We start from the raw sequence: 25,571 nt of genomic DNA on the forward strand, positions 1-25,571 counted from the left end.
GTGAGCACTTTAGACCACTCAGGGCCGCTGTTTAATGTCTGCTAGTGTATGACCTTTGAGTGATGGATGGTATTTGAATAATCAATCATGAGTTTCTGAAGTTAACACTGAAAGTATTATGCACAGGTTGTAAATGTATTTCAACTGATATCCAGTATCTGAGTGATATAAGTTTTAGTTATCAAAGTTTGACTGTCTGTGTGTGTGTATGTATGCAATATGTCTGTAAACATCTGCTAAATCTTCACCAGCAGCACACATAAACATGTGAACCATGGGCACTAAAATCCTTGCATAAGCATAATGCCATTAGTCCTTGCTTAGTATTTTTTCAATTGTAGATTCCTTTAGTTGCCTTCTCTTCTCTGATCAAAAATATTCTTATTTCTAAGTTCTGGACTTTTATATTCTATAGAATTAGAGATGAAGTACCAGCTGTTGTAATGGTGGTTGTTGGAGCTCTCTGCGTTTGTTCCTTTACACACTTTGGGATATCACAAAAGCCAACCTTCTTCTCTGTATGGCTAACCCAGCACCATGGTCGCTGATCATCATCTGGGTTGCGGCAATAACTGTGGTCACCTAGCCCCTGAGACAAAAAATGGTTCAAAGTTCTATGTAGCATCAGTCAGGACTCATAATGAGAAATATTTCCATGCAACATGACTACGGTCTCACAATTTTTATCTTTGATGATTAATATTTGCTCATTAAGCAAGAGTAGGAAACTTCTGCCTATATTTAATTGGTTACTAACTACTGAATAACTTTACCACTAAAACCAAATGATGGCTGGAAGTGATATTAATTTACAAATCAAAGTACTTAGAATACTGATAACTTGGAGTATTGAAGTAAAATTAATTTACACAAGATAAACTGAAGAACACAAATCTGGATGTACTGTTTAAATCATTGTCCTTTATACTACTGTAAATATATTTCTCTAAATAAATGTCACAAGAGAATTTATATTAGTGCTTGAAATGCTATTTGAAAAATTATTGATTTACTATCATTTCTATTAACACATTAACGCCTGGAGGTTTTTGTCATTTTCGCCTGAAATTCGAGTAGGAAACACATTTTGAAAGCTATTTCTGAATGCATCTGAAAACACCAAATCCCAGGTGATCTTTCAATAACAAACTGCCTAGTTTTGTTAGAAACATTATTTTTCATTGGCTATTTGGCAAATGTATGAACAGAAGGGTAAAAGTTGGATTTTTTTTGGTGGGGGGGCTAAATGGACCCATTATTTTCATATCAAGACCACTCTTTATTCCAAATGCTCATCTTATCCTTAAAAAGAAAGATATTTTAACAAAATCAAAGTGCAGATATAGAAATATAATTAAAGTACAAAACACAGAAACATATGGCACTGGTGACATTGGAAATTTATATTTTGTATTCACAGTTAATACGTATTAAAGACATGCTTTGCTGAAAAAGAAATGCTTCTGAAAATATATGACTATCTAATTCAATGTACAAAATGCTTAAAAATTATCTAAACTCACAAATTCAAAAACCACCATAGCCACAAACAAGAGTGTATTTTCAATCAAAAGAAAACATCTAAAAAGGGTGCATATTAGTCTAATTGGTGACATACTATTACATTTTAAAGATGATTAGATGTTGAAAGTTTTCATGGTTATGAATGGAATTTTGATGCCAAACAGTATTATTTTAACATTCCTAAACTAAACTGTTAGGGAGTTACAAGCAGACTGCCTACTTGTCACATGTTTTGCTTTCAAAGCGATACAGCTTTTCAAGTTGCAATGACCAATTTCTCTTTTATACCATAAGTCTTTGGAATTAAACATTTGTTCTCAACAAGTCTTTGGAATTAAACATTTGTTCTCAACAAGTCTGTTATACACCCTAAGTAACTTGTATCATTCCAAGAAAAAAAATTGTTTAGTACATTACTAAATTTGCATAATATTTACCTTTATGTATGCCTGACATTTAGACATTTATAAGTCAAGTTAATGTGTAGTAATTCCATACCAGATCACCCAAACACCAAAATATTTATTGGTTACCATCTCTGATTTCCATAAAATATTTTCCAGGTGTACTTCTACTGTATGATTCAAGATTTCTAATTTTACTTATGAGGCTATGGCCAAGTAAAGTGGGGGACAGTAGCACAGTTTTTTTCATCCGCAAATTTGTCTGTTGACAGTGGAGGTTTTTCAAATGCTAGTAATTTGTTTATTATAGAGATATCAGATGAAATTTCCTATGCTACATATTTGTGACCTGAGGATTGTATGAAATTAATTTCATCTGAATCAAGTTCATTGCTAAGCTGTACCTGAGGTTCTAACTTGAGATAAATCAAACACTGCAAAATGTGTGCCCTCATTACAGAAGCGGTTTGACCATGTGGGCAATTATCTAGCCTAATGAATTTCTGTATGATCAAGATACACATATTAGCTGTATTTGTGCCAAATTTCAAGTATGTTTTCAAACTAAATCCAATTTGGTGTTTGTGATGGATGACCAGATAATAGTGCTACCTTAAAATCTGAAGAAAAATAATGTGTAATAAAAGGCCAACTTTAGAGGTGTATATCTCTACAAATAAATGAGATATTAAAATCAGATTTAGATTTAGAATTCCCAGGTCCTAGCCTGATGTCTTTTAATATAAAAAGTTACAGGCATCTGAAAACCCTCCACTGTAAACCAACAAAATTGCAAGTGACTGTGACAATACATGCAATTTATGCTAACAATGCATGCTGCTTTAGTAATGGTTCATTACAACCAGTGTCCCGATTATCTAATTTGTTCACACAGTATAAAGATGATGACATACTTCATACTAATACTGTGAATAAATCAAGCAATATTTCTTGAATTTTTGCTTGAAGACATCAGTAGTCTCATTTCAGTCCACTGAAATCTGAAACAATTTAATTTTGTGGCAGAGAACTCAAGACGTACTGGCACTGACAAATATCTGTTTTCATTGGGTATTTTCTTGGTTGGAAACAGCATTTATATCAAAGATGGCAAATTAAATGATAGACTACAAACATTTCAATTTTGTTGTATCTGCATTTGAAAAAAATCATTAAAGGCCAAATCCAGAAGCAAAAATAAAGGTCGATCTTTCCCCACCCCAAATCTAATTTTTAAAATAGTTCTGAGAATTGATTTTCTTTGTCCCTAATTACTGTATGTGATGCAAGAAGATAAATATACCTTAGATCTTCTCACTACATAGTTCTTAAAATGAATTTAACCATGCTGAGACTAGACCAATGTAATGTACAATATTCTAAATTCTGTCTTCTTATAGCACAGTTATGAAAATGTACAAAAACAATGAAGCCAAATGTTCTCTAATGAATATTCATCTGGTCATACCTTGTCTGGGTGTGTTTCAGGGTTAACAAGCATAGATGCTGGGTCATTCCACTTCAGGCAAACAGAGCCTCGTTGTGTTGTGGAGACAAAGCCCCTGTAGTCTACACCATTCCCCACATAGCAATCTGGGTTAGAAAATCACAGAATAATTCATTATTTTCTTAAAATGAGCAGTTAAAATAATGTGTATTTTTATACTGTCAATGATGCATAGTTGAGTGATTGTTTATTTTAATTGCTTATTATTATACAAAAACATGCTTACTAAAGAGGCAAAGTGAAACTGACATTGATTCTCCATGAAGTTTAGACTGCATAGTTTAAAGGGTGTCAGCCATACCTAATTGACTCAAATACCTCGTATTCATAGCTGATTAATTTATTTTCAAAAACAAGATTCACTGAAAAGAACTGATGTTTTGGTTAAACATATAATCTTTATTTTTTTGGAGACCAAAACCAAGTTACTCAACTGGCATTATTCAAAGTATTCTTCATATAAATCCACTAACAGAGTGAGATCAAAATCCATTCATACTTTCTTTGAGTTAAAGACCTGACAAAACATTTGCCCTTAAACATACTGTCTTTGTGCAGATGTTATGTTACATGTCAAAATTTGCATGTGTTACAGTTTCATTAACTCAATGAAGCACAAAATGCATTCAATGTCCTTTGACTTGACCCAAGGTCAATTATATCTGGTTGCCCTTTACCAAAGTGTGGATACATTGGTTGTCACATCTGTACCATTTTCATTCAGAATCAATTGCAAATTGCAAGAAGCTGTTTAAGTCAATGCCACTATTCCTACAATAGAACTGATAAGAAGATTATTGGGATGACCACCGTACTATACAGGAGGTAAGATAAGCAACATTTTCGGTCACAACCAATAAAACACCTAATGCTGATATGACTGATTGTTAAGGAGCCATTACTCTCTTATACTGTGTAAAAAGCATGTACTTTGTCAGTATATCATATCAAATCCAAACTCATCTTGATTTCCAACACAGAAAAAAACTGTATGAAAGGACTGTATGGAAGGAATAGGCAAACTGTGTACAGTATGAAAAAAGTTTATGACCTCAAAAAATGTGAGAAAATAATATCTTTCTTACTTTGGAAACAGTCATTTTTCTTGTTAATTCACATTATTCCAAACTAAATCATAATTAGCTATGACTATAATAAATGGCATATATTTCAAACTAAATCATAATTAGCTATGACTATAATAAATGGCATGTATTCCAAACGAAATCATAATTAGCTATGACTATAATAAATGGCATATATTTCAAACTAAATCATAATTAGCTATGACTATAATAAATGGCATATATTTCAAACTAAATCATAATTAGCTATGACTATAATAAATGACATATTTCAAACTAAATCATAATTAGCTATGACTATAATAAATGACATATATTCCAAACTACATCATAATTAGCTATGACTATAATAAATGACATATATTCCAAACTAAATCATAATTAGCTATGACTATAATAAATGACATATATTCCAAACTAAATCATAATTAGCTATGACTATAATAAATGGCATATATTTCTGATAGAACTCATGGCCATGTTATATTCATAGCATCATCATTTCTTCTTAACTATGAACATGAATCTTACTATCACTACCAAATATTTCAATTCACAAGTAGAAACTAAATGTGTTTGTGTTATAAATTTTGTCCTGCATTGTCAGGCTTACATAAAAAAAAACTTAATATATATGTGTATTTTAACACAGTGCAGCAAGAAAAAAAGGTTGTTATTGTTGTTGTTTTAGGTTTAACCTTATTTCTTAGTGTAAGATAGGTTATATATGGTATCCACTATAATAACTACTGGAGGAAGAACAGAGGAAAACCTCATTTAGAACCACTGACCCAAAGGAAGCTACTGGAAGCTTTCACACTTCACACAACCCCATACTGGCTGAGCCCAAGACTAGAACACACATGGAAAGAAGTGAGAGGGCACTGAATGGTACAGGTGAGCAGTCTAGACCATTAGGACACCCAGGTCCCCAACACAAAAAGCAAAAACATCTACAATTTTCTTGTTAATTCTGCACAGTGAGTAGGTGAAATTACTTATATTTGGTTTTGCATTCCATTTACAGAATAGCATGCCATTGAAAAGTGTATTTTAGGCAGTAAATTAATTTGTAGATGCAACAGTTTTTATTACCATCTTGCATGTGTGTGTCTGTCTATCTACTACTTCATCCAACCATAACTCTCTGGCTCTGCTAGCAGTATGAAGTGTTTATTATAATGACAAAACATTTATTAATGCAACTGAGATTACAAAGTGACCAGTGATAAAAATGAGAAATGTTAGGGTCATGGCCACAACATAACACCAGCTTCATACACACAACATAAATTACAAGTCATCTTCTGTCTAAAGTGATCATCAATTTCTTGGGTTCATTTGTTACCCCATCTTTCTGGTAATAAAAATATGAAAATGGTGCACTATTCTGCCACAGTAATGCATCCTATAGCAGCCACAGCAATGCATCCTATAGCAGCCACAGTAATGCATCCTTCAACACAAGATATTATACTCAAACAGGTACACAACACCATGACATTCAAGTCAGTACACAACACCATGACATTCAAGTCAGTACACAACACCATGACATTCAAGTCAGTACACAACACCATGGCATTCAAGTCAGTACACAACACCATGACATTCAAGTCATTGTATGTTCCTCATCAGGGTGTGTATAGAAAACAACAGCATGGTTTGTCTTTACTATTGCTCCAATTAGTACTGCATAATTTTAATCTCAACAGTATATAAATATTTTAAATCACTCTGCCACATGGTTACACCAAAAGAGTCATATAGAATAACTCATCGTTACACTGAAATAAATCATATACAATTATTAGGATTCAACACCAGAACTAGTAAGCAGCAAGTACATCTTTTACCAGCACCATAAACTAGATTTTAGACATTCGTCTTTAAATATTTACTCATTAAAACAACCAGTTTTAAAGGTTTACCATAGTCACAGTCAATGTATAACTGCAAAACAAGTAAATTTACTGCAAATTTTAATGTTCCCTTTTAATTATACAAAGTGACATGTTTATGAACAACCTTATTAAAACAAAAACAAAATTTAAAGGTATGTAAAAATGGTTGATCAGTAGGTTGACTGGATGGTTAGTAGGCTGACTAGTTGGTTATCAGTTTCGTTTAAAACAGCACCGTCAACTACATTATTTGCCACAACATGCCAAAGAATTAAAGACTGAGTGTCTTTCCCAAAAAAACACAGAGACAGCTGATTAAGACTGGGACGTATCAAACCTGCAATCCATGGACTAGGAATCCAATGCTCTGCCAACTAAGCTCACTCTTTATACAGAAAATACTGATGGAAAAATCTGCCACACCGACAACACCTGGCTGATACTAGCTTTACCATGTGTTTAAGACATTTTTAAATTTCTGAAGGTTTTAAACATGGATATATGGTAAATTTTATAATCCAAAAGATATCCAGTGTCTATTCTCAAAAGATGCTAAAATATGACTGAAAATTTATTCCACACATAAAGATTAAATATCTCCAAAGCTATAACTGTGTAAAAATGTCAACTCTGGTTACTCTGCTTCTACTTAAATTGCTGCAAATTTCACTAGTTTTGGCTTCGGCAGAGTTGGATTTCAATGCAAAATATTATGCTTAAAAAACTGTACATATACAAGATATTGAGTCACATTGACCCCTTAGCTAATCTGTCTCCATTTTATGTTACAAATGAATTATCTTGATCACCTTGACCCATTGGCTGTTCCTTTCCCCATCTCAAAATACAAATACAAGACCTTGATTTGCCTTGACTCCTTAGCTCTTCTGCCTCCATTCAGTTTGATCTTGATCACCTTGACCCATTGGCTGTTTCTTTCCCATCTCAAAATACAAATACAAGACCTTGATTTGCCTTGACTCCTTAGCTCTTCTGCCTCCATTCATTTTAATCTTGATCACATTGACCCATTGGCTGTTTCTTCCCCATCTCAAAATACAAATACAAGATCCTGATTTGCCTTGACCCCTTAGCTGTTCTGCCTCCATTCATTTTGATCTTGATCACCTTGACATATTGGCAGTTCCTTTCCCCATCTCAAAATACAAATATAAGATCTTGACCTACCTATATACCTTTGCTGACCAACTTGCCCCCTTAGCTGTTCCTCTCCTATCTCACATAACAAATACAAAATCTTAACCCACCCAGACCCCTCAGCTGTTCGTTCCCCATTTCATGATAAAAATACACAATCTTGTCTCACATGGATCCCTTACCTTTCCTTTTCTATCTCAAATTACAAATATAAGACTTTGACCCACCTGGAACCCTTAGTTGTTCCTTCTCTATCTCACACAGGTAGTGAAATCCGTCTGGCATAAACTTCCTAGTGGTGTTACAGTGCTCATCCTTCCAGAAATAGTAACCAACATCCACCTTGGAGCCATTAATAAACTCATAATCCTTCTCAAGAAAGATACACTCATCATATTTCTTATTTGATGGTTCTGCTCCTACATGGTGTGGCATCCAGCCTGCAAGAACAAGTCTGACTGGCTGAAAACTGACTAGGTAACAAAAAAAGGTGTATCATTACAACAGGAAAGTTAGGCAAAAGGTCTCAAATTTAAAAAAATGTTCATTTAACTGGTACCACATGACTTACAAAATAATTATTGGTGTTTTGGTTCTTGAGTATACAAACCTACAACAGTATGAATATATTTTTGTGCCAATATGTTTCTGTGATACAAGATGAATATACACATAAAACAACATCAGGAGATATAAAACAATGCCTTGCTTCTAAAATGTACTACAAAAAGGAATTCAAATACATGTAAGACTTCACTTTTTATTTATATTTATCTTTTAAAACATACTGACACTTACAAAAAAAATCATTACCTGGAAACCATTTAAAATATGGAATTGAGGTTGAGGAAGTTTTCTCAATCATCTCTGAAGACCTCTTCCTTCGATTTATTCCCTGCATCGTCCTTCTGTTTCCTTTTGAGGCTCTCTTTATCCTTGCTGATCTGAAGATGTCTCCAAAGTCAAAAGTATCAAGGTCAAGACCTTCAAGGTCAATGAAGGAAATGTCTTCATCTGCAGGTGGGCTAAGTGACCGTGTCACTTTCTGCCAGAACCAGACATTGTCAATGCGCACCCCTCCAGTCAGCACAGAGCCAGAAAACTCTGTTGAAAGTGATTCACATTATATGACTTAGATTCCAATGAAGATTGAATAAAAAAAATGGTAGTTTTTCAATCAAAAACTACAGATTTGCTTGCATTTGAAGGCTACCAGATTTCAAGAGCTTCAATTTGCTATATACCACAAATTTAAACAATGTGAAAAGGAAAAGTCATCAATTTTCCATCTAAAAATTTAAGAACTGTCAAAAATGCCATTTTTAAAATCAAAATCACCAAAATGATTTCAGTAAATGATAATAACAACACTCTGTATTATGGAAGTACCATATTCAGCCATGAAATCTCTGTATCTAATTATTAACTTTCTTTCTTGGGAGTACATCAATAATACAGGAGTGGAAAGTAAGAAATCATTTTTCTATGCCAGAATGCAAAGTGAAGAGTAGATAGTCTTACAAGACCTAGCTGTTGAATGACATAGTAAATCAGCAAGGATGTAATCTGTTAGATTTTTGAAAAAGAAAGCTTCATAAACTAACTTTATACAAAAGCATTGTCTTGTCATGTTACTTGTTTATTGACAGCATGGTTCCCACTCTTACTGAAACAATAATTTACAGTTCTTTTCCAGATTTTTTCCTGGATGAAATTGATTTTTTCAAGGTTCAGTTATGATCTTTACTAAATGAAATTAAAAGACATTTTGGCTAACAAAACTTGACTTTTTAAATGAAAATCTATTTCACTTTTAACATCAGAATTCAACATGTGACCAAGTACCAAACTACTGGAAGTAAAATTAGAAACAAGTTACTATGACTTCTGAAATTTATATAAATCTGCATTTACCTCATATTTTAATTTACATGTGTTGGTATGAGAAAAGTTTGTTAGAAAAGAGTTTTTATAAAATTTTGACAAGAAGCCCTTCAAAATGATACACTTTTGAATAAAAAGAACTGATTTTTTTTTAAAATCCACTCTGATACAAGTCTCAGGGAAAATATCCCTGTCACCACTGTACTCAACACAGTACACTTATCATAACACTTTGCACTCTTACAAAGAAATTATGGATACCTGACACAAGCTTAATACTAGAATGGTTTTTTAGGATCAAGTTTGCATCATGTACATATCTAAAAAGCAAAAGTCTGCTTCCTTTGAAATATGTCCTAGATGGACATGTAGCTAAAATAGGCAAAAGTAAGTGCTAATTAACTGATATATGCTTGTTAAGCAGAAATGAGCATTAGAGCATATTAAGAGAACAAAATACACATAGATATTCTCAAGGTGTGAATCTGCAGCTGCTTAACACAAGGACATGTAAGTAGTAAAGTTTTCCTTAGCACAACCAATTTTATAGGGTTATGACATAAGAATAAGCCATGCTCATGTCAAATTGGTGCCCTAACATCAACTTTCAGTGTAAACCAACTATGGACTGTAGACCAAATGCAGTTATTGTTATGGACAACAATAGCATGGGCTTCTGCATCGAAAAGTGCTCCGACAGTTGGTAGATTTCTATGTATTTAGCAAGGTCTGATAGTAAAAACTCACCATAAGGCAAGTTGGGGTATTTTTCTCTAATATTTATTGAGAGGACACACTGCAGACATGTTGACACAGTGTTATGCTATACTGATCTTATTTTCTGCATTGAAAATGCTACCAATATGGGGCAGACTATGGGTTAGCCAGTCAACTTTATTAATCTGATCACCTGGCAAGTATCCAAAATGATCCATTCTGAAAATGTATCTCAAATGACTGAAGAGTTCTGCAACCTTTGAATATTGTGGTAAGAACTCAACAAATTTAACTCATGATCACTTCAATTACAACCTAGTTACATATTTTATTTTCTGTCATCAAGAGCTGTCCGATAATTTCCACTTTTCTCCCAACTTTGAACAATATTTGAAATTAAAGGCTTTTCCCATTTGTGAACAAACCTTTTCTTTCTCCTGATTCTTTTTTGATTTCCCAGGTGCATAGGAACCCTCTGCCAATAATATGCCAAAGCCATATTGTATTTTAGACATTTTTGTAATTTTCAAACAATGAGCTTTATGATATGAACTGAATTGTAACAGAATAAAAGAAAAAAAAAACTTATTAGTTCAACTTATCAAATTATATTTCACAGGTTCTCAATTTGTGATACAATGAATTTCATTACACAAGCAGCAGTCACTATATTTATATTGATAATAAATACTACTCGTGTACAATCGCCATTCAGTACATGTTCAGTAGATTCACCTTGAAAGATGATACAAATGACAAACTTTGCATTCTTTTGAGGGTATAACTATGCACAGTGCATGCAAATGCTGATGTGTGCATTTATCAGGCACCTTCTAAACCTCCTTTATGATCTTATCTACATTTTTACAAGGTTTACAGCCTGATGATTGCATTTATCGGGCACCTTGTAAACTACTGTTATGGTCGTATCTACAATTTTACAAAGTTTACAGTCTGATGATTGCATTTATCAGGCACCTTGTAAACTACTGTTATGATCATATTTACATTTTTACAAAGTTTACAGCCTGATGATTGCTGGCATAAAAATGCACCAAATGCATAAGTGCTAGATCTTTTCCAAGGATTTTGAGAGTCAAATGACTTGATGCACAAACTGAATGAGAGCAAAGATTACAAAGACAGTATCTTGACTTCAGTTCTTTAATTGTAATTTTTTCAGCTTATCAATATGAATAAAATACTACAGGCCACAAGACGGTCTGCACATAATCAAACACCTTGATCATAATGAATGAACTGTATCAGGGAGTTGCTTTTTGTCTGAAATGTATGATAATGATGTATTGGCTTTGTTACTATATATAAAATTTATTATTATAAGTAATGACTCTAACCAATGCTTTGTTACAATATATAAAACTCAGTATTATAAGTAATGACTCTAACCAATACTTTGTTACACTATATAAAACTTATTATTATAAGTAATGACTCTAACCAATACTTTGATACAATATATCAAACTTATTATAATAAGTAATGAATCTAACCAATACTTTGTTACAATATATCAAACTTATTATAATAAGTAATGAATTTAACCAATACTTTGTTACAATATATAAAACTTATTATAATAAGTAATGACTCTAACCAATACTTTGTTACAAAATATAAAACTTATTATTATAAGTAATGACTCTAACCAATACTTTGTTACAATATATAAAACTTATTATAATAAGTAATGATTCTAACCAATACTTTGTTACAATATATAAAACTTATTAATATAAGTAATGAATCTAACCACTACTTTGTTACAATATATAAAACATTATTATAAGTAATGACTCTTACCAATACTAAGTAACCAATATCTGTCTTATGTATTCAGTCCTTTTTATCTTCTCTCTCTATCAATAATTTATCTCATTCCTTTAAAGATTTTAAGTGTGAAGTGTTTCAAGAAATCAACTAATTAAAAAAAATTGACAATCAGGAAACTACAATTGTGTCAGCTAAATATATCCTAAATGCAACATCAACATTGGCAATGAGCCAATATGACCAAAATACAATTCAATGGTTTTCAAATATTGTACAGAAATCTTACAAACATCAACAGGTTATCTCCAAACATTTGCACACAAAAAGAAAAATCATGTGAGAGGTTATATATAGATATAATTCTGTTTATATAGAAGTCAACAAAACAATTTATGACAATTTTTACCATTGTATTTGTTGATTTATAATGCAAGCCCATTAGCAAACAGCATAGACTTTGGTCTGTCACTGTGATGCCAACCCATGGGCATGCATGCTTATAAGGAATCTTAACATCAAACTAGGCAACCCATCCAGAATGAATACATGATCATTAAAAGGAATGTACCATCATATTGCATCCTATTCTTAACATCAAACTAGGCAACCCATCCAGAATGGATACATGATCATTAAAAGGAATGTACCATCATATTGCATCCTATTCTTAACATCAAACTAGGCAACCCATCCAGAATGGATAACAAGATCATTCAAAGGAATGTACCATCATATTGCATTTTATTCTTAACATCAAACTAGGCAACCCATCCAGAATGGATACATGATCATTAAAAGGATTAAAAGTAATGTACCATCATATTGCATCCTATTCTGAGCCTGATACATACTTGTACACAGTCACAAACAATTAAGTTCCAATAAAAAGAAATGGTGTATCCATTCAGCATATTTCATAAACATTCTACATTCTTACCAAAACAATAATCACAAACATTAGTTTCTCATTAATTATCTGCATCTTTCTGTTCTCTATATATCTGCAGCCATTTTTCACCTATTTATGGTCTAACTGATTGATTTCTTGTTATCTACATTAAATTTTTTACATGGAGAAAGTACATTCTATTTCCAGTTTATCACCTATCAGACTGATACTAAAGTAATTCCCCCTGCAATATAATGTTATGTACATCTTTATGTTATTTGTGTAACTCCTAGTATATATTTTTTTAAAAATTTTGTTCTTTTCATTCATGACTGCAAATTGTAGTGATTATTAAAAGCTGGATTTGGGCACACATGCTTAAGGTCTAATCGTACGAAGTTTAGAAAGTAAAAGTGCATAGGATCTATAAACAGATGCTTACATATGTGTTTACAGTTACTAATAATAAAATTATTACTAAATATGTTGACATGATTCTGTCTTTTCCCACTGGACAGGTGGTATCTTAGAAGAATTAAGTTAATTCCCGTAGGATGAGTTAGGTCACATGAACAAGTATTTTGAAATAAATTGAGAAGTATGATCTGTGTTGTCGGGTATAATTTGATATAAAGTTATAATAGACTCTTAATGGTGAATGTAAGGAGAGAACTGAGCAACCAGATTCCATTCCTTTTTTGGAGTAATTCTTATTTCTTGTATTTCTGTTGTAAATCAAGTCTGCAGACACAATTTATGTTGTTCCTAGATATCATCTGAGAGGAAAAACATTTGTTTGGATGGTTCAGTAGAAATGGAAAGTGCTCTTTTTTAACTATAATTTTATTCTTGAACTTTTATGAATTTTATTCAAAGAAGTTCTGGAGAATGCCCTTTTGTCAATGTCATGATTCTTGGAGGACAAGTACATTTCCAGTTCTGAAATTTATACAAAACTTTTCATTCCTTTGGAACCATTTCAGGATTAATTGGGATTCACTTCATAATACTGTAAGTTTCTCACATTTTCATTTATAACATTGATAATTAAATTGTTTGTTAAGTTTTTTTAAAAACTTAGTTTTGCTTCTTTCTCTTGCTTAGTTTGTAACCATAGTATCATAATAATAGATAATTATTGTTCTAAAATCACCCATCCAATTTTCTGGAATTTTGTCGTGTAATTTGGAATGGAACTTTCTCACTAAATATTTTGTCTTGGATGTGGGAGATTGCTGGTTTGAACCCCAGCTAAGTCATACCAAAGACTTATAAAAAATGGTATCAACTATTTCCTTGCAGTCACTTACCCTTATCTTCTAGGGCATGCAGTCACTTACCCTTATCTCCTAGAGCATGCAATCACTTACTCTTATCACCTAGAGCATGCAGTCACTTACCCGTATCTCCTAGAACATGCAATCACTTACTCTTATCACGTAGGGCATGCAGTCACTTACTCTTATCACCTAGAGCATGCAGTCACTTACTCTTATCACCTACAGCATGCAATCACTTACTCTTATCTCCTAGAACATGCAATCACTTACTCTTATCACCTACAGCATGCATTCACTTGCCCTTATCTCCTAGGGCATGCAATCACTTACCCTTATCTCCTAGGGCATGCAGTCACTTACTCTTATCACGTAGGGCATGCAGTCATTTACTCTTATCACCTAGAGCATGCAGTCACTTACTCTTATCACCTAGAGCATGCAATCACTTACTCTTATCACCTAGAGCATGCAGTCACTTACCCTTATCTCCTAGAACATGCAATCACTTACTCTTATCACCTAGAGCATGCAGTCACTTACTCTTATCACCTAGGGCATGCAATCACTTACTCTTATCACCTAGAGCATGCAGTCACTTACCCGTATCTCCTAGAACATGCAATCACTTACTCTTATCACATAGGGCATGCAGTCACTTACTCTTATCACCTAGAGCATGCAGTCACTTACTCTTATCACCTACAGCATGCAGTCACTTACTCTTATCAACTAGAACATGCAGTCACTTACCCGTATCTCCTAGAACATGCAATCACTTACTCTTATCACCTACAGCATGCATTCACTTGCCCTTATCTCCTAGGGCATGCAATCACTTACCCTTATCTCCTAGGGCATGCAGTCACTTACTCTTATCACGTAGGGCATGCAGTCACTTACTCTTATCACCTAGAGCATGCAGTCACTTACTCTTATCACCTAGAGCATGCAATCACTTACTCTTATCACCTAGAGCATGCAGTCACTTACCCTTATCTCCTAGAGCATGCAATCACTTACCCTTATCTCCTAGGGCATGCAGTCACTTACTCTTATCACCTAGGTCATGCAATCACTTACTCTTATCACCTACAGCATGCAGTCACTTACCCATATCTCCTAGAACATGCAATCACTTACTCTTATCACCTAAAGCATGCATTCACTTGCCCTTATCTCCTAGGGCATGCAATCACTTACCCTTATCTTCTAGGGCATGCAGTCACTTACTCTTATCACCTAGGGCATGCAATCACTTACTCTTATCACCCAGAGCATGCAGTCACTTACCCGTATCTCCTAGAACATGCAATCACTTACTCTTGTCACCTAGAGCATGTATTCACTTGCCCTTATCTCCTAGGGCATGCAATCACTTACCCTTATCTCCTAGAACATGCAGTCACTTACCCTTATCACCTAGAGCATGCAGTCACCTACCCTTATCTCCTAGAACATGCAGTCACTTACCCTTATCTCCTAGAGCATATAATACATTGGAGATGAAGTTATTTTCTCTCTCTGTTTCGATGGTAAGAAGGTGTCCCCCATTATCAGCACATCTGTCCACTGCCAAGTCTCTAGTATTGACTGTCTCAGAGGACATTTTGTAGCATCCGGAGGGACCAGCTATCCAGTCATCAAGGCATCCTGGTTAAGGAGGGATTGTCTTTATTAGACATGGTTTCTATCAATGATTTCTTTACATTTCCCTATCATATCAGAGGTATTGAGTAAATCCATATTTCTGAATAGGCTTGATAATTTTCAGAAGTTCCTTTTTAATTTACTTTTCATTATCATATTTTTTACCGCTACACCTATGTATAATGGTGATATTCTTAAGCGACAAAATGTGTTTCTGACAACACTATTACATCATCTATGATCAATGATTTGCAGGTAATAATTCACATGATAATTAATCTATGGTTATTTTTATCTACCTATAGTTTGTACACAAAAATTGCTGATTTTTTTCATGAAACACTTTTGTCTGAAGACAGGGCTTTTAAGGCAAAAGGATAAAATTTTAAATTATTAATAATAAATAAGAAAACAAGACTATCCTTTATTTATACATAATTGTCAATACATCTTGAATCATGACCTGTTGATCTAGCATTATGATTATATATGTTGGCATGCTGTATTCAAGTTATTAAGCATACAGTCATACCACTGTTTTCAATACATCTAACCCCTGCTGCCTCCTGCTGTGTACAGTCATGCTGTAGCTGCCGGCTACACCCACTGATTGTGGCCTCATTCCCCTGGCAGCTAACCTCATCCATCAAGATACTGCTGTTGTCCCAGCTCCCTGTGCCAAAACCTGCTGAGGGAACTGCTTCCTGTGCTCCACTACAATTATGTATAGAAAGAGGAAGGTACTATAATTGTCATATCTGACCCAAAATTTCAAAACATTTTAAAAAACATTTTTGAACTTAAAAGGTATCAGTAATGGAAAAACTTAAAAGCACACAAATGTTTCTAAAGGCATCCAATATCACATCATATGCATACGCTAATAATGCCACGCTAGGCCATAAAAGAAACAAAATTTTTTGTTAAAAACTTTGGAAATCTTTTCTAAAATTTCAAGTTATTGACCTGCAGCAATCAATTTTATATTTGTGTAAAATATAATGATTTTCAAGAATAATAAAATACTGTAATTAAAATTTCATTTTGGTTGTTGCATGTAAACATGTGAAATACAAGAAAAACTTTTGCCTGTTAGCACTTTTTGCAGCATTGATCTTTCTGTTGAGTATAAATTTACCACTACATTTCAACTAATACACATGTTATTGATCCAGGTACTAATTTTGTTTCAACTTGTAATCCAACGGATTCAGGCTGCAACTTTATGAACTGTATTTCTTAAACTAGCTAGCTAGAGAAAGTAAGTGATTGAGTGAGAGCATTAAGGCAGATAGATAGATAACAAAAGAGAGATAGATATTTATCATCATATAGAATTTAAAGCTCATTTTGCTGTGTTGTGAGAATCCGACCTTATAAACCCCAGCTGCCGACATGCCACATGTGCATCTTCAATGTCCCAGTTATCATCACACACAATGCCCCACTTTTCTCCCACATGAACCTCAACTCGACCCTCAAAGTATTTCCGTGGAACATCATCATCTCCAGCTAGTCTAGCCAATAAAAGTAATATATAAAAGATTATAAGCACAAATTTAAGTAACACATGAACTAATATGATATGTTTTTTTAATATTAAAAAAACACCACTTAAAAAAGTAATCTGTTGTTTGGTATGTTATTGTAAATCAATACTTCTTGAACTCTAAAAAAATTCTTGCATATAATAGACTTGCATCACCCAAAAATGTTAGCAACATTTCAATTGCAGTACTAAAGACCACTGTTGACTTTGATTTAGTAAATTACAACAACAAAAGATAAGAACAGAAAAGAATACATCTTTGCCAATAATTATTTCACCAGGCATACTGACACAAGGTTTTGCCATGGATGAATTTCAGTATCCGACATACCTTGTGTATTCAACTGTAAATGTCCAGGAATTTTCAATTTTATTTAAACAGATGAACAACAAAATCATAACTGAGATTTAGATCCACTAATTGATTACAAAGTTAATTATGCAGTAATTCAGAGAAAAATATAATACTGTTGCTACATGGACACCCAATTACTTTATGATCACTGTTTTCAGATAAGAAATAAGATTAAGTTAAAAAAGGTGGAATAATGTAAAACAATAATTCCATTTTTTAGCATACTCAAGGACATTTAGAAGTTTTCAATAACCAAAAAAGATTAAACTTTTCATGGCAGTGTTTTGTCTCTATGAAAGTGGATCCAGGTAGGACACAAACTTATGAGTTGATAGAATTGTGCAGTCAATGATCACATAACTGACTTGGACTCTTTTTCTAGTCTCCAGTAGCCATTGTAAAGTTAAGATGTTGTTGCAGTCTTTTATATTTACATTTGAACTTTTAATCATTGTAAAATTTAACTTTAATTAGCACTAAGTAGCCATGTTTGTGTGAATATTCTGTGAAACCACCTACCTAGCTATATAACTACCGACCTACCAACCTACCTAGTGTGACAGACTATCAAAGACATAAACAATATATCAAAAAATGTATTTTCTATGATATAAAAGCAGAAGATACAGGTATTTGAAGGGGGAAAAAACAGAAATTAATGTTTCATATTATTTAAAAATAAAATAAAAAAGATCATTGTGTGTGCAATCTGTGCAAGAAGCTGTTATCATTAGAAGCCAGTTTTGACTGGATGAAAATCGTGGGTTTTGAGTAACCTCTGAGTGAGAGACAGATTTCGCTGGATGAAAGTCACAGGTTTTGAGTAACCTTTGAGTGAACGTAAGCAGTACAAATGATAGTTCATGCATCAATAGTTAGGTTGATTAGCAGCTACAAGTAAGGCCTCACATGAAAAGCATGCAGCCCATTCATCTATTTCCTATAGTCATTCCCTGGTACAACATACAGTAAATATATGGAGGGTAGCATGTCACAAAATAAAATGTACTGTCATGAATCTGGGAATTTACCACTGAATAAGGACATTTATTCTTACTTCCAAATGCATGGGTCACACAGGACCTTCTGAGTAGACTAGGATGAATATAGGTATAGCAAGGATGAATATAAATACAATTATTTAACCATGTTAGTAAAGCATAAAATATAGGTCGAATTGACCTTATTTGTTTTTAAGGATGCAGAAGTAACATATATGCACCAAATTACCAAGTTTCAAGTATTTGATTGGAGCATAAACAGCAGCCAATAAATGAACTTATATCATAAAATTTCAACAAAGTCACTAAAGTCTGAAGACCTCATTTTGCAAAAAGGATGCAGAACTTATGAAGATGCATCCACTCACTGAGTCTCATGATTCTATGTAGGATAGTACGTAACTAAATCATGATGCCAAACACTTGTGCAGTCATAATCTAAATGCAAAAACATAACCAAAGTCAGAAAGAGATTAAATATAAATTCACAATAAGCATCTTTTGTTGTAAGAGTGTAGTAGTAACAGATTTATATCATCATCAACTGCATGCTTCTAGCATGAACTGGGCTTGAAAATGAACATTAAATATGAAATTTAACCAAAGTCAGGGAAGTGGAAAGTATGGCCATAATGTTCTGCTATTGAAACTAGTGCTCATCCAGATCAATCAATCACTAAGTTTCATTGATCTAGACAGGATAGTATTAACTTAGAATGCAAAACATGCAGTTATGAGCTAAATGTACATGCTAAATGTGGAATGTTTCATGAGGTGTTATAATTAAAAGAGGGATCCAAGTTGGTCTGTGATGGCTTTCAAGAAAAAGAACATCAGCCATCCTTTGATGAAGGTGAGATAAAAGGAGAGACTGACTAAAAGAAGATTTTATAAGAAACGCTTGAGTTATTATTTTGAGTTTTTGTATTGTTTAATTGTTTTTACGTTGTTCAAGATGATTCTTGAGGAATATTTAAGGGCATCTCATATATTTTTTATTCAGTTGATGTCAAAATACCAAAATGTGCTTACTCCCAATGATAAAAACAACGAGATAAGAAATATGAGACTGAGAAATACATCAGTCCAATTCAGGAACATCCTTCTCAGAGTGAACTTAGCTTGGAGGAGTACTTGAGAACAGTAAATAGCATTAAAAATCAAGTCACAGTCAATAGCATTAAAAATCAAGTCACAGTCAAATAGCATAAAAAATCAAGTCATAGTCAAATAGCATTAAAAATCAAGTCACAGTCAAATAGCATTAAAAATCAAGTAAGTCAAATAGCATTAAAATTCAAGTCACAGACAAATAGCATTAAAAATCAAGTCACAGTCAAATAGCATTAAAAATCAAGTCATAGTCAAATAGCATTCAAAATCAAGTCACAGTCAAATAGCATTAAAAATCAAGTCATAGTCAAATAGCATTAAAAATCAAGTCACAGGAAAAGTGAAGTTTGAACTTCTTTGCATGCTAAAGCAGGGTTGTTTGGTCAATTGTCACATTTTAATACCGATAGAGAGAGAACAATCTCTATTCTTCACAAAATACAAAGTGATTCAAAGGGAAATCTTGACCAGAAAACTATTAACAGCCTGTTAAGCATAAAACTTAAAATTTACAAAGAATATCATCAATGGTCACCAGTCAATGATCCTGTGAAGGAAACTGAAAATGCTCATGTATTTTATTAAAAATCTTTGTGTAAAAATCTTTGTGGTGAACTATGATATACAACTCTTCCATTTTCATTTAATTGACAATATACTGACTGGTATTCATTCATTACTGCTGTCATATTCTTGTTAGAACCTGATTCATGTTCAATACTTTCTGTTTTATTATAGTGTGAAAAGAATACATACTGTTTCAAACAATCCTTGTGTTTTCTTTTAAATCCCTTCAATCATGTAAACCTTATGTCAATTTAAATATACTAGTTCAGAAGCCAATTTACTGATTAAAAATTTGTAAATCTACTGGTTTGATGTCCTGTTTCTGTTCCCTGTATAATATTGTACTGGATTTAAAAACAAATGAGGTCATAAGCTAAATGCACAAACATAACATTTGTCTGTTACCAGTAAACTTAAAATGTAGGTCACACAACCTTCTTTTCTTTAAACTGTGTGGTACTAAAAGAGATGCATCCAATTTTCTAATTTGATGAATCAGGCATAATAAGTGCTTGAGACTGAACCCAAGTCAGTGAAGCATGAAATAATGTCACAGTGACCTACTTCTGTGATGAGTGTGTAGTACTCATCAAGATGCATCCCAAGTTTGATGAATCTTGATATTATAATAGTAAGAGTACAAGGTGTTAAACACAAAAATCCAAAGCCAGTAAAAAGTACAATTTAGGTCACCATGACCTATTGTTGTAAGGGTGGGGTGAAGTGCACACACACACATCAACTTTAATCCTTCTATCATAAACACAAAAGCCAAACCTAAGCCAGTAAAATATAAACTGTAGGTCACAGTGACATTCTTTTATGGTGAAAGTGTGCTACTAATAGAGATGCATATAATCATATACTTTAATCATTCTAAAATGAACAAAACTGGAGAATAAGCTAAAAACACACAATTTAACAAACGTCAGTGAAGCATGAAATCTGGCCACAGTGACCTACTTTTCTGATGAGGTAGTATCATGATGTGTGTGTGTGTGTGTGTGATTTGGATTTTTAACATAGCTTAAACAATTTTTCAGACATATTGCTATGATGTCTGCAGTGTGGCAGTTTATAGTGATGTCTAGCACTGGGGCATCATGCCAAAGACATGTAGCATAATGTCCCACCCAGACACATTATCCTCGGACACCAGGCTGACCAGTCTTAACACTAACCTCTTAATGCTGAGCTCCTAGTGAGGCTGTCGTTAGTACCATGATTATAAGCTTTCGGTATGACTCAGCCAGGGTTTGAACTTGCAACCTCCCACATGTGAGGCAGATGCTCTAACCACTAGACCACCAGAGTGGTCAGCATCAAGATTTATGAATCTAGGTATAATAGTACTTATTTGGTCAGGATCTTAATGCAAAAACTTAACTCAAACCAGTAAAATCAGAAATGTAGGTCAGTGACCTTCTTTTGTGGTAAATGTGTGGTGTTAATAGAGGTGCATACATTCATCTAACAAAATTTAACCCAAAGCAATGCAGTGTAGATCAAAGTGACCTATTTTGTGATGATGATATTGAATTCATCAAGATGCATCCACACCAAATTTAATGATTCCAGGTACAACAGTATTCACACAATGTGCAAAAAAGAGTTATAATGTACAACCTCTATGCCTATGCACAAAATTATTCCCTCCCCAAAAGGGATAGTGCAGAGAAAGACACTCCAAACTGTTGCCTTGAACCTAGGAAGAAAGAATGGCTGACATTATTGTGGGTGTACAGATCTAGTGAAACTCTTCAAAATCAAAACCTGAGAGTATACCTCTCAAGACTGAGAAAAAAGTTTTATAATAAACTTTTCCTTCTTTATCATCATTTTTTACCCAGTAAACCAAAACCCTTTAATTCCAAATTCCCTCCCCCAAAAATTATCCCAAATTTCAATTTTATGCTTCTAAAAAACTCTAAAATCATCACTCAGTTCAACTTGGAAATATACTCTATCTGCTAAATTCCTGACATAAGCAGGAACAGATTTATCACAGTTAGTAAGTACTGTAGTGGGCTGATCTGTCAAAGACCTAGAAAATGTCCTAAGGGTATGTGAGGTTTGTGTGTGTGTGTGATTTGAATTTTTAATGTAGCTTTAACAATTTTTCAGTCATATCACTACGACATCTGCAGTGACAGTTTATAGTGATGTCTAGCACTGGTGTATCATGCTGCAGACATGTAGCATGATGTCCCACCCAGTCACATTATCCTGACACCAAGCCGACCAGTCCTAACACTAACCTTTTAATGCTGAGCGCCAAGTGAGGCAGCTGTTAGTACCATTTTTGTAAGTTTTTGGTATGACTCAGCCAGGGATTGAACCCATGACCTCCTGCATCCAAGGTGGATGCTCTAACCACTAGGCCATTGGAGTGGTCGCACGCGAGGTTAAAACAATATGTGACACACACACACACTGACACAGATCAGCGCTGACAATAGGCTAATCTGAAGTCTTTGTAACATACAAAAGAGCCTGCTTGTAAGGTGAATTAATAATAACTAAAGCTTGTAGGAAAGCATTTAAAAAAGATGTTTTATTATCTAATTGTGATTGATGCTATTCATTTGTATAGATCATAAATATAACAATGGTTGTTTGTATTTTTTAGTAAAATATCAGGGACTAATTAATCAGGCAAGTGGCCTCACGTTTGATACTTTGCCAATGGAGATCGACAAAGCTGTATTCTTACAGATTCATGAAATGGCATAGGTCCCTGAAGTTTTGGATCTTATACAGAGATTTGAACAACTTTGGATAAGGATAAGCATTATTTGGTTATGGCAGCACAAGAAATGGAGTCATTAATACAAGCCAGATTAGTTAAAGAAAGATGTAACAAGAAAACAGACAATGCTCCACTTCAAGCCAGGCAACTGAACTGTGAACATGATGAATTATGATACAGAGCATGGAGTATCATTCATAATTCTAACAGACTTATAGTAAGTTATAAAAGTATCTTATTCCTCAGATGTTTCTTCTGACGAGGACTTATTTAGTCAGGATGTGATTTTTAGAAGGAATGTATATAGGTCAGCTAATTCTTCATGAAAAACATGTAAAAAAAACAGCTTTTTAATTTTCTGCACTCATGTACACATAGATACTGAGACTCATAATTATATTCTCTCTTACTCTCTCCCTCTCTCTTTCTCATTACATAATTGCTTAGAATGAGACTTGTCTTTTTACATCTTCAAAAACCTCAGTAAACCAAAAACTTCTCAAAACGAAACATATTTTTGTGTACCAAGGGTTTTCACTGTAGAGGGGTTTCACTGTTTATGCTTTTATCTGTGTTGATGCAATATCAGGGGCAGTTCAATAGCTTCATAGAGCTGAGCTAAAAAAAAAACCCACAGAAGTTAACATTTATTTAGCAGGAAGAAGAAAACATAAAATTCACTTTTTGTATTTGTAATTTATGATTTTTATCAAATATTTATCCATATTACTACTAAATAGGTGCACATAGATAAAACAAACATCTTATGTTAACCCTGAGGTTGACATTTAACATCAAAAACAACCAAATCATTTTGAATTTCTTCAGTCAAAATTTAGAGCAATTGTATATAATTAATACAGGTAAACTTTAATGCTCCAACTGACCTGATCAACTGACCACTGGCTGGAGGTGACACTGCATTGGCTACTGCTCTGGATTCACTATCCTTATCATAACCCAGGCCTCTGTCTCTGTCCTTGCCATGATTTCCTTTGTCTTTTCTTCCCTGTTTATCTCTATCACTCTACATATTAAAATATAACTAAAATGGGGACAATTTAAAGTGTACCAAAGTAAGACAGATTATCATGTGCTGTATAATACATCCATGCTTGAGATAGCTCCTCCTGCAATAAACTCTAACACAAAATCTTGCAATTTCCTGCCTTGTGTACTGTGGTCAAAATTAGCAAGATATTGCAAATTATTTTTCTTTTTCTTTTTTAATTTTGATGATATGACTGACATTATAAATTGTTGAGAAAAAATAATTATATCAATAATCTGGAAATCAAAGCCTTTCCAACAATATTTTATATGGCTGAATTATCACAGGCTTAGTATATTACAGGATTGCAAGTTTATCTCAAATGATCTGCCACTGACATGCCATCATATTAACCTTAAGCTAGTCAATAATAATAATAATAATAATAATAATAATAATAATATCAATAATATCAATAATAATAATAACAACAATAACATAATATGATATCACTTACCTTCTTGCTTTCAGCAGCAAGCAAGAGAAAAAGGAACAACAAAATAAAAGCAGTGATCTTCATTTGTGTCCCAATATTCAACTGATGACAAGAAAGACTTGATAACACATTACATCAATGGACGTGAAGAGGTCCAATTTAAACCTTTATGAAGTGGCTGAGTAGCAAACCACTCCAAGGCAGCACCTATATATATAAACCAATGCTAGAAACTATGTGGATTGTTTTTGAGTGGCATGGACATGTGACTCAATCTTGAGTCCAATTAAGAGGAAGGGTTACAGAAGAAGAAAATTATCTCCACAACTACATTAATACACACAATGAAATTTACAAACTTAAGTGGTATGTCATATGGGAGTGCTTTGGCCAAGGTCAACTTTTCTGAATGTCAAATGGTACACATCTGTGGCTAAAACATTGTCTCTCCATGAGATTTTATTGGGGTTACATTTTGGGAGATTTGATGACAGAACCAGTTACACAAAAACATAAGATTCATCTGTGCACCTTAAATGCCAAATTTGCTGCATAACATAAAGTGATTAGTTGATTTGGGCATTCCTGCAGCACAGAAAAAACTTTTTACGGTAAATTTCTGACTGGCCTCTTTGATCATGTAAATCAAAGAAATGTTCTGATTAGCTTTCTTGAGATAGTGTATTCAAGTCAGAAATGCAGATTGCTCTTGTTTCGAATATACCATCTACATAAAGACTGTCATTAAAACGACTATTCTACTTGGCTCTATCTTGATTATCCATCTGAGCCTATATAACATGAATAGCTCATATCCTGAATACTTCATTAAGAGAGATCATGTGATTATAACCTATTTTCAGCTGGGCTCACTTTGGATCACCTATTCAAGCCTCAAGAATTCAGTCAAGACTCAAGAATGCATATTTGTACACAGGGCTTGCCAGAGTAGTTTAA

General features: G+C 33.6%; 1 protein-coding gene across 1 annotated transcript in view; it reads right to left on the reverse strand.

Moving 5' to 3' along the window:
* Positions 1-24,838, reverse strand: part of LOC149806187 (neurotrypsin-like) — a 110,479-nt gene extending 85,641 nt beyond the window's left edge. Inside the window, exons 1-9 of the mRNA XM_089951098.1 lie at positions 24,636-24,838; positions 24,015-24,154; positions 17,167-17,310; positions 16,326-16,507; positions 15,617-15,796; positions 8,396-8,686; positions 7,810-8,022; positions 3,397-3,521; positions 433-589 (exon numbers count right to left, since the gene is read on the reverse strand). Coding sequence (XP_089807224.1) covers positions 433-589; positions 3,397-3,521; positions 7,810-8,022; positions 8,396-8,686; positions 15,617-15,796; positions 16,326-16,507; positions 17,167-17,310; positions 24,015-24,154; positions 24,636-24,698 — 1,495 coding nt within the window. The 5' untranslated portion in view covers positions 24,699-24,838. The remainder of the gene's footprint in view (positions 1-432; positions 590-3,396; positions 3,522-7,809; positions 8,023-8,395; positions 8,687-15,616; positions 15,797-16,325; positions 16,508-17,166; positions 17,311-24,014; positions 24,155-24,635) is intronic.
* Between the last annotated feature and the right edge of the window lie 733 nt (positions 24,839-25,571).

The sequence above is a fragment of the Sinohyriopsis cumingii genome, chromosome 2, assembly GCF_028554795.1.
Source record: "Sinohyriopsis cumingii isolate HCF-2022 chromosome 2, ASM2855479v2, whole genome shotgun sequence".
In the NCBI taxonomy this organism is placed as follows: domain Eukaryota; kingdom Metazoa; phylum Mollusca; class Bivalvia; order Unionida; family Unionidae; genus Sinohyriopsis; species Sinohyriopsis cumingii.